At 42.4% G+C, this 11,162-nt stretch overlaps 1 protein-coding gene across 1 annotated transcript in view; it reads right to left on the reverse strand.

The window, feature by feature from the left end:
- LOC107184664 (POU domain, class 6, transcription factor 2-like) overlaps positions 1 to 11,162 on the reverse strand; it is a 96,239-nt gene that overhangs the window by 2,233 nt on the left and 82,844 nt on the right. Inside the window, exon 2 of the mRNA XM_015570466.1 lies at positions 1,397 to 1,488. Within this exon, the coding sequence (XP_015425952.1) occupies positions 1,397 to 1,488 (92 nt within the window). The remainder of the gene's footprint in view (positions 1 to 1,396; positions 1,489 to 11,162) is intronic.

Below are 11,162 nucleotides of genomic sequence, written 5' to 3' on the forward strand. Positions count from 1 at the left end.
GGTGTTTGGGCCTGTACTGTTTTTTAAATTGAATTTGCTGGCTTAAAGCAGGGCATACACTCTTTAGCTTGTCACAGTGTCCACCACTTCTCTCTGTCTGGGTCTGCCATGCTTCTTACATGAAACCTGGAAGCCTTAGAGCAGTGATTCTCAACCTTCTGGCCCTTTAAATACAGTTCCTCATGTTGTGACCCAACCATAACATTATTTTCGTTGCTACTTCATAACTGTTCTGTTGCTAGTGTTATGAATCGTCACGTAAATATCTGATATGCAGGATGGTCTTAAGTGACCCCTGTGAAAGGGTCGTTCGACCGCCAAAGGGGTCGCGACCCACAGGTTGAGAACCACAGCCTTAGAGTTTGTTGCCCTTGGTTGGTACACACACACACACACACACACACACACACACACACACACACACAATGTCCTAAGCTAAGCATGAAATCAGAAGGGGCATGGCCAGAAAAAGTTGGTTTCTACGATTCCCACCGAACTTTCTCCGGCTTTCATAAGAGAGTAGACTTCTCCCTGGCTTTCAGTCCTCCTGCCCTTGTGCTCCAGCATGGACAGTGGAATTTGAGGCGATAGGGGAACTTGGTGGCACTGGAACAAGAAAGTCAAGACAACCTAAGTTCTAAACTTGGGTTTTCAAGCCTTGAACTGGTGAGCCCTCAAGGTACTGAAAGTGATCAATTTCTAGGAACAAAAAGTAGCAGAAAAAGAGAGAGAGAAAGGCTCAAAGATTAGCTTCTTTTTCCATAAACTGGGGTGAACTCTGAAAGCTTCACGCTAAATAACAGAGGTAAAAAGAAAAAAAAAAGTCCCAGCATTTTATAATTGTGTTCTACATCTCCATGTAACCACAGGCTGCAAAACCCCCACAAATATTAGACTTTAAAAAATAATGAATGTATTTCTTTATTAATGCAGGGGCTGTATGTGATGTACAGTATTGTCAAACCCAATAAGCTGAACTTGCATTAAAATTGCATTAACTTTTTTATATTAAGTTACGTCTTATATTGCAAAAATGGCTGTAGTAAGGTTGAAATAACTTAATTTTCTTCTCACTCCAGTCATTAAAGTTTTACTTTCTAGAAAACTGCACAGTAACTAACAGCACAGTTGTAGTGGGTCTTGAAGAAGAAGAAGAAAACAGGATTCCAAATGACTAACACAAACATTTCCTGTAAAAAAAGAGAGGAAAGTTCTGCCAACCCACTTGATGGCATTTAATAAATAATGTAGTCATACAGCTTCCCATACAAATATTTATCACCATCTTTTCTCTGTTGGAGCTAATTGGATTGCACTCATTATTATTTATTTGGTTCTTTATATAGTTAAGTCATTCTATATACAGCCTCATGGAAGGCAGTTGAGAGATACTGACCTGTGGCCCAACCGGGAATGGGGGGTGAGTCTGACTGGCCTGGGGGTGGTCAGGAGTGCCTGGGTCTGATAGTGCTGGGTTTCCTCTGGCCCCTGGAATCCAAAAGAGAAGTGCTCCTTTAATACACAAGCCAGCCTGAGAACTGCACAGGACCCATCTTCCTGAGACCTCCCATAACATTAAGGCACAGATGACTTGCCAGAGTGGTTTATAGAAGCTCCAGCACTCAATCACCCGTCAACTGCATACATTTTGCTAAGGACCATTCAGGATGGCCCAAGTCATCCAGGAGGTAGCAGGCTACGGCTGCAGGGAGACTGCCACCATCATCAGTGGTGCGAATGGGCTGGTGTTACACATCCGTTTGCACAGGGTACCCCAAGGCATTGATTGTGTGGGAAACTGCATCCTTTTTTAAAATTTAAATATATTTTTTATTGTTGATAGCATTACAAATGTCTCCCACTTTACTCTCCTTTACCCCCCTTCTCCCAGCTCCTACTGACCCACCCCAGGTCTTCACCCCCCCACTGCCTGTGTCCATGGGCTATGCATATAAGTATATAAGTTCTTTGGTTTATCTCTTCCCATCCCCTCAAGCCCCACACGGAGGTATGTCAGTCTGTTCCATGCCTCCATGCCTTATGCATAGGTGGGCGACAGCTAATCTGATTCTCCAAAGCCAGAGAAAGTGTGGTCTCAGACACGACCAAGTACAATTACACCATCCCTTCATATGACTCATACACTTCCGCCCTTCTGCATACACCTTCAGACAACGAATCTTACAAATGTGTTTTCCTAGACACAAAGCCTTTTTAACGTCACCTTACATGATGTCCTAGAAACGAATATGGGTCTCCTTAAGCAAGCTTCCTGGGTACTAACTGAAGCAGTAAGAACCCCACACGCCCTCCAAGCATAGAACACAACTTACTTCCTTTGCCGAAATCCTGCTGGACACCAAAGCAAGCAAAAGGAAATGCCACCAAGACAGAGCACTTCTGAGCCTTCTTAAACATTACAGCGTCTCTGTGTGGGCTTATGGGCTTTTCTTCAGGATAAGCCATATAGCAGGTAAGATAGTGGCAGTACAATAAATACAGGAGTAAATACACAAATAGAGCTAGCAGAAAACTTTGAAGGATTTTAGTTGGCAGCTTTTATTTTGTTGATGGTTGAAACCCAATCCCATGCCACCCTTCACAAGGCTCTCTGTCCGGAAATGTGTCCTCTGAATAGCAAGTGGAAGACAACTCTGTTTACTGGCCTGTCATGGGTGACCAAGAAAAAAAAAAGATATGACTCTGTCACACTTATAAATTTTAAAGAAGGCATTATTGGCTCATTTAGAACAAATTCTTCTATATAGTCTCCAAAGGGACAGACTTATAAATAATGGAAATGTGGGGGAAAAATACTTCAGCACATTAAGCTACAAATAAAATTGACTGCTACATATTATTCAATTGACTTCTATCTCCACTGCGATGTGTCAATCATAATGGCATTTTATAACAGGATTAAGCAATAAATGTGCAAAGCCATTATGCAGAAATCTGAAAATCTGATTAATTTGTAATATTTGTGTGTGTGCAGAAAGTCAGGAATGGACATTGCTTGGGGAATACTTACAAGCATTCTATTGAAATTTCTAAATTGATTTGGAGCAAACTAATAAAAACACAGACTTGCTGACATTTTATAAAGTGAATTCTGTCAAAATACGTTTGGCATTTTAATGATTGCTGTCATTTAATAACAAGGGTTGGATGACCCATCATAAGATGCCAACAATTTCCCCATAATGTGCAGGGAGATCTTTCCTTTAAATTTTTTATATGTGATTTACTTATTGTGCTTGAATAGCAGGGCGCTTTAAATTGGAAGCTGTGTTATGCATTGTAAATCGCACATTTTCTCTTCTTATACTATACCCAAAGTCTTATTTTGTCTTAAAATTCTCAGCAAAGCTTTATGTACCTTTTATAGAACTAACCAGGTCCAAAGTGATGCTTTTGGTCTAATATCCAGATTAGGCAAATTCTCAAATAGCTAAAACCCCACTTTGGTTTAGTTTTATAAGATGTTTTAAAATTTTGGTTGCTTTCCCATACTCACCAGGTAGGGGTTTTTACTCAAGACTGTGAAAAGAGAGTTTTATTTTGCACAGAAGAGAAAAACCCTTTACACAATTAAAAATATATATAATTTAAAAAAATTTCTATGCTATGTCAGGCCCTTCAGTTTCATATTTCTTTCCCGAGTACCATGCCCATTTTTGACTCTGTTCCTAATGACATGCCCTTGTAGGGTTTAGGCTTTGTCCCATACAGGTACTGTGTCAACCAGAGTGTGTGTTTGCTCCCGTAACTTGACACAGATTACATCTGCTTACGTTTTATTCTCTGTGGCTGGAGGCCCTCACTAGCGTACAGCAGCTTGTTTCGAAGCTGGTTATTTTCAAAAACCATGTTCAGTGCAGTACAGGGCAATTCCACACACTTTTATGTGTAAAATGAAGTCTTTCACAGGCTCTACAAGAGATTATGTATGCTTTCCTGCCCGGATCAAAAGGTAATGTTTCTTCTTAATGCACATCTCCATTTTCCCCAAACTCATGTGTATCACGCTTAACTTTGTAAGACCATAAACCAATCTGTCTGGCCGTCAGGCAACTCCCAGTTCAGGGGTCTTCTGGGAGCCAGCGGGGGGATCCAGCAGTCAGGATGAATAAGTGACATTGCAAAGGGTTTCAGAGATTTGAAGCAGTGCTTAGCCTACGCCAGCGGAGAACTTGAGGTTAGCTATTCCCATGGGCACAGACATAAAAACATGGACTTAAATGGTTGAGCAAGTTCCTCCTGATCAAGTTCCTAGGAAACGTGTTACCTCTCTAGAGACCAAGAATGTCCAGAAAGCTCTCGGTGGCCTGCTCAGAACTTAATAGTCTGTGTTTTTCAGGCAGCAACTGTGAACTCCAATAGGGCAGGACTGTGTTCGCCAGTTCACCACTTACACCCGGGTGCACTGAAGGCATTTCACTCTGAGTATTCTCTCAGTCGAAATAGAGGCTTGGCTTTTAATTTGGGAGTGGGATTATTCCTTCAAGAGAGTTCTTGGCATCCACTTGACTTTACTACAATTTAGCATAAATCTTGGAAATATCTTTAAAATCATTAGCTTGTTGGCAAATTGTACCTCAGTTCTAATTTAGATATTAAAAGCAGTTTGTTGTACAATTTAAAAGCAAGAACTCTTTTTTTTTTGAGAGAGAGAGAGAGACTAGAGAGAGAGAGAAAAGAAGGGAAGGGGGGGGGAGAGAAACATCAGTGTGAGAGAGACACATTGATTGGCTGCCTCCTGCATGTGCACCGACAGGGGCTGGGGATCGAACCTGCAACCCAAGCAGGTGCTCTTAACAGGGAATTGAACACAAGATCCTTTGGTGCACGGGTCGGTGCTCTAACCTGGAGTAACACCTACCAGGGCAAAAAGCAAGGATTCTTAGACTTTAAGCTCTGCCTGGGTCTAAATTTCGCTCTGCTACTTCACTGGTTACTAGTATGTGCATTTGGGTTTGTTTCCCCTCTTCTCTATGGACCCGTCTCCTCTTGTAGAAGCCAGGGAAATAACAGTCTCTCCCTCATAGGACTGCTGTTGTGAGGACTGAGTGAGAAAATATGTAAAATGTGGTGCCGTGCATACTTGTCACATATGTGCTATTTCTCTTGACCATTATTAATTAATAAGATTTAATATCCTATTTGATATTATTTAATTTTCCCATAATATTCACCTGCCCTACATTAACTTAACACATACTCCCATCCCCTTATGTGCAAATCCACATTCCCTCACACACTACCCCAAATGCATACTCTGTACCATCTGATTGGTAAACTAGGATAAAACTTATTTTTAATTGTTAAAATACCTGCTTGTCAGAGTATTGGTTTATTCAACACCATCCCTCCAGTGTTGATCTCACATCTGAACCCTACAGGCTGCCTGCAGCTCACTCTGCTTTGGAGGGACTGGACTTACCGCAGAACCACGAGGGGTGGGATCCCAGGCACTGGACTCCTCCCTTCAGTGCCTTCCTGAGGAGAGAGCCTCACAAGTTCCCCCTCCCCACCCAACTCAAGGTCAGAGTTCCTGAGTGACTGTCCCTTGTTCCTCATGGCAAGTTACGTACTTATTTATTTATTGGGTATAACAGGTTTTAATCAAGGCAAACTAGGCTCGGCATCCCTCAGCTACTCTAAAATTAAAATAGATGTGCATCCCAGTTTAGAGTTCTAAATCCTATCTCCCATTTTGGAATTGACTTCCAAATAAGCCATTTTAAGAAACAACAAAACACTTCTAATGCGGAGAAACTATACCTCTTTCTGGAGCCTTATCCTGTTACCTTGGCAAAGGGGCTACAATGGCCATGGCATTGAGAGGAAGCAGAATTGCCAATATAAATTGCTCACCATGAATAAACCAGTTCTACCTTCTCCTATGTCAGTGATGGTGAACCTTTTGAGCTCGGCGTGCTAGCATTTTGAAAAACCCTTACTTAACTCTGGTGCCGTGTCACATATAGAAATTTGTTGATATTTGCAACCATAGTAAAACAAAGACATATTTTTGATATTTATTTTATATATTTAAATGCCATTTAACAAAGAAAAATCAACCAAAAAACTGAGTTTGCGTGTCACCTCTGACACGCGTGTCATAGGTTTGCCATCACTGTCCTATGTGGTCGCCATGCCTTCCAGTCAATGCACCATAGTCTCTTGTTAATGACCAATGTATTTTTAATGAATCAGGTTCTGCAGAGGGAGCCTTTGGGTTTCTGTGCTCTCTGCATTAGCACAAACATAATCACATGAAAGTTCCAGGGAGCCCTCAGCTTTTTTTGGTATTCATATCTTTCCTGCCCACTGTTTGTGGTTTTCACCAGTGAGCCAGGCGATGCAAAGGTTGCTTATTATAAGATGGACAGTTGAATGCATTATTATTTTATGTTGGGCATGTGACCCCAGCTAAGCAGGACAGACATCCCCTCTAAATTAAACTTCCCTTTCTTTCAATTTCTTCAAGGTTACTAAATGCCAAGAAGGGACTTGGCATTTAGTGAAAGTGTCTATAATAGTCTTTTCAAAGCCATTGCCACCGTTTGCCCCTTTTGATGGCCAGTCAGGAGTTCTTTGTTATACTGGCCACACACACTATACAGGAATCCAGTGGAAATGGAGACTTTAAAGTAATAAACACCCTTGAGAATCAAACATTCATTAATTCACAGAAGGATTTGCATGTTTTCATAAGTTCTGTTGTCAAGTACTTGTAACTTCACCCACTGAGGCCTGGAGGAGACATTAATGTGTATAAGGGATCCCTTTCTTCTTCTAGCAGGTGACTAAGTGGTTCTGCTGATCTTCATTAAAAGGCTTCACAGATGCATGGGAAGTCAGTGAGATTTGGGATATCTAGATAAAGCATAGCAAGAAACCCTAAAAATCCCTGATGTGGACTTGATTATCGGAAGATGTTTTTGTAATATTTACCAAAGTTATTCAATATCTACTTCAATTCTACAGGTAGACTTAGTCTATGTGTGGTATAGGAGATTTTAAATACATTTTGTTCTCTTAAAATTTACTAAATATCCCTTAGTCTTCCTCCAACAATTTTTTAATCATTGTTTTCACATCTATCTAATAAAAGCGGAGCTGAAGTCCTGTGTTATCCGAGCCAATATAGGCCTTAATTCCTGTAAATGCTTCCTCTCAGCAAAAAAAAAAGATAAAAAGGAGAGAGTCATCAAACAGACTCGGGCAATATTCTATGACACACTGTTGGCAGCATATAGGGTGCTTTGGGGCATGGGTTTTTCCTGAGTACTGGTATGTCTATTAGAGTTTAAGTTCTGTCAAGGCAAAGACTTTCTTTTTTTAAAATATATTTTATTGATTTTTCACAGAGAGGAAGGGAGAGAGATAGAGTTAGAAACACCGATGAGAGAGAAACATCGATCAGCTGCCACCTGCACATCCCCCTCCGGGGATGTGCCCACAACCCAGGTACTTGCCCTTGACCGGAATCGAACCTGGGACCTCTCAGTCCGCAGGCTGACGCTCTATCCACTGAGCCAAACCGGTTTCGGCGAAGACTTTCTAATTCAACTTTGTATCTCCTCCAGGCCAGCTCTGGGCCTTGGCATGTGCCTATACATACAGATGTATACATGCGCACGCAGACATATGTATACATGCATATTGGTATTTATGTATATTGTAGTGAGTTGGTATTCTTAAAGTGATGGAGATATGCATCAATGTAAGCTGAAATCATTTAAACACATATTTTAAAGCACCTAATTTTGTCTAATTTAAAAACGCATTTTTTTTAATCTAAGAAGGCTTGCTCACTTTAACACACTTCTCCCAAGAAATGGACACTTCCTCTGACAAGTTCAATGCTAGGGGAAATGCTCAACCCTGCACTCAATCCAGGGAAAAAGTCTCTGCTCTCAACTGATTGATGGGATTCTGGCATGGCCCCACGGATGCCAAAGTTATATATATCCTGTGCTTTTATGCCGTCTACAGAGTTTTTCTTTCTCATGTTCAATCCTACACCAGGGCCAGCTACATAATTTGTGGGACTCAGTGCAAAATGAAAATGCAGGTTCCTGGTCTGCGGCTGGGAAGTCATCTCCCTTCCCCAGGGCTGCTGCCCAAATCCATGGCAGGTGGGTAAAGCCAAGGGATTGCAACCTTTCTTCCGGGACACCTGGACCCGGGGTGGGTATGAAGCCCCTTCTCAGTTGCACACTGAGCCAGGCCCCTGAGAAGGGCAGAAGGAGAAGGTGACAGCCACTCTTAGGCTTCCACGGGTCCCGGGGACTCCAGAGGCAGGAAGCAAGTAGCCAAGAGCTTACCCTGCCCTGCAGAGTGAGGAAGTAGCAGCTGGACCACTAGATGCTCCAAGACCCACCCACCCACATGCTCTTGCTGTGCCGTCAGACTTTACTTACAAAGCACACATTCAAAGATAAATTACTAGGAATTGCAATGCAGTGACCTCAGGGCACTAATCCTGCTGGGTTGGGAGCCTTATGTGCCTGCAGTGGTCACTGACCCTTAAAGCCAGCCCTGCCCACAGTTCACTGCCACCGTCCATGGATCAGATAGCTACATGGTAACATGAGCCCAAACTCTAGGCCAGTGATGGAGAACCTATGACACGCGTGTCAGAGGTGACACGCAAACTCATTTTTTGGTTGATTTTTCTTTGTTAAATGGCATTTAAATATATAACATAAATATCAGAAATATAAGTCTTTGTTTTACTATGGTTGCAAATATCAAAAAATTTCTATATGTGACCACAGCACCAGAATTAAGTTGGGGTTTTTCAAAATGCTGACACACCGAGCTCAAAAGGTTCGCCATCGCTGCTCTAGGCTCAGACCAAAGTTAGGTGTCAATCATGCCTCATCCCCGTCCTCACAGACCTAGATGCCTTCCAGAGGTCTGAACTCTGCACAACCCTCAGCAGCCAGGAGGCCGCGGATCTGACATTCAGAATATGATTGAACCATGAGCTACAATAGAAAAAAACACATTAATTCCATTGGAAATGATGGTCTCTGTGTGCAGTCACTTCTAATAATACCCCTGGTACAACATCTAAGAGACCCCTCCAACACAGAAAACATGTGGCCCTCCGTCTTCAGTGGCTACACTGTGACTACAGAGAGCAGGTGATCATATAACCAGAGAACATGAACCCTGACTTTCCAGACTCTGAGATTTCATGGGCAGTTACTTTAAAGGAGCACATTAGTAACTGTGTGACTGGGAAGATATCGACATCTAATTTTGTCAAGTGACACCATTATTAAAATCTGCCATGCACTGGCATTATCATACGACGACGACATTTTCATGCCCTTCCCCAACCCCAAAGGCTGTGTTCTCCATTTAAAGGGCACTCCTTTAAACTGAAGAAGTTTGCCCTAATGAAAAACTCACTGCACTGGACTTTAGTTCCCCCTTTGACCCGTGTCTTTCTTGTGGTAGAGGGCACTGCCCTGTCACAGAGCACTGGGGCTTCTGTGGACGTGGTTGGATTCCTCCAGGTACAGGAAATGTCTGACCAAACACTCCTAAACTGTTTCTTCTTTAGAATACATAATTCCTCTTTTCCCTCAATTCTTTTTTAGAGACATCATATAATTTTCTTTGCTTATATGTAATGTTTTGTATGCCGGGCAATACTTTATATATAATTTTCTCAACCTTTACAATAAGCTTATAAGGAGTTTATGATTATTAGGTCCACTTATACAGGAAAGTAGTCTTTATAGAGGTTAACTCACTTTTCTATTACATAACAAGGAAGTCACAGAGAAGCAGCTATCTCCCAATCTGTCTGATAAAGGAAGGTGCACATCTCTATCACCTAGGCCAGTAGTCGGCAAACTGCGGCTCACGAGCCACATGCGGCTCTTTGCCCCTTGAGTGTGGGTCTTCCACAAAATACCGCCACACTCAAGGGGCCAAAGAGCTGCATGTGGCTCGCGAGCTGCGGTTTGCCGAGTCGCAAGTTTGCCGACCACTGACCTAGGCTATCTACTGCTCCAACATTCTGTAACAGCTACCATTTAGTGAATACTTCCTATGGGCCAGATACATTGCTCAGTATTTTATATATATTTTCTCATCTAATCTCCCCTGAAGCCCTGTGTTGTCAGGGTTATCATTTCCATTTTACAGATGTGGAAATTAAGGTTTAGATAACTCAACTATGATCATACAGTTAGTGAGTGACAGCATCAGCATTTGAACCCAATTCCTTAGACTTCATGACTACACTACCCTATGCATCAAATATAAATGTATCGGGGAGACAGAACACAATGAATTCCCAATGCCGTGACAGAAATTGTGTTTCCCAGATATTTTCCTAGTGGAGCATGACTCTAGAGCCCTTTAGGTTCAGATCTGGGAAAGTGGGTGATGGAGGAGAGGGGGTGGCACAAATGATGGGTGCCACTCTTAATTTAGGGTCTGTTACTCAAGGCATGATCTCTGGACCAGCAACATCAGCACCACTCGGGACCTTGTAAAAAGTTGGGGTGGCAGGTCCCAGCCCACCCAGGTCTCAGACCCACTGAATCAGAATCTGCAATGGAACAAAACCCCAAGGTGATTCATACCCATTGTAAGTGGGAGAACACAGTTTTGTTGTTGTTGTTCTTTGTTTGCTTAAAAATATGTTTGTATTGATTTTTTTAGATAGAGGAAGGGAGAGGGAGAGAGGGAACAAGAGAGAGAGAAAAACATCCATATGAGAGACAAACATCAATTGCTTGCCTCCCATACACTCCCCAATCGGGGACGGAACTCACAACCTGGGCATGTGCTCTGACCTGGAATCAAACTGGCAACCTTTCAGTGCAGGGGAGGACATTCAACCAACTGAACCGCACCAGTCAGGGCAAAGCACTGGTTTTGAGTTTACAACTCCACTCCCTTCCTCCCTCCTGTCAGACTTCCCTTCCTCCCTGTCTCCCTTCCTTCTTTCATTTCTGCACCCTCTCTCCCTCCCTCATCCCTTTCTTGTTTCTTTTCTCCCTTCCTTCCTTTACTTGAGTGGCACTTAAGTATAAATATACCTAAAATGTCTAACTTTTATCAGACATTTTCAATAGACTGTCATATTCTATGTCATAGAAGTCAGAGTGGGGTGCATGAGAATG

This window comes from Myotis davidii, unplaced genomic scaffold (assembly GCF_000327345.1).
Source record: "Myotis davidii unplaced genomic scaffold, ASM32734v1 scaffold2027, whole genome shotgun sequence".
In the NCBI taxonomy this organism is placed as follows: domain Eukaryota; kingdom Metazoa; phylum Chordata; class Mammalia; order Chiroptera; family Vespertilionidae; genus Myotis; species Myotis davidii.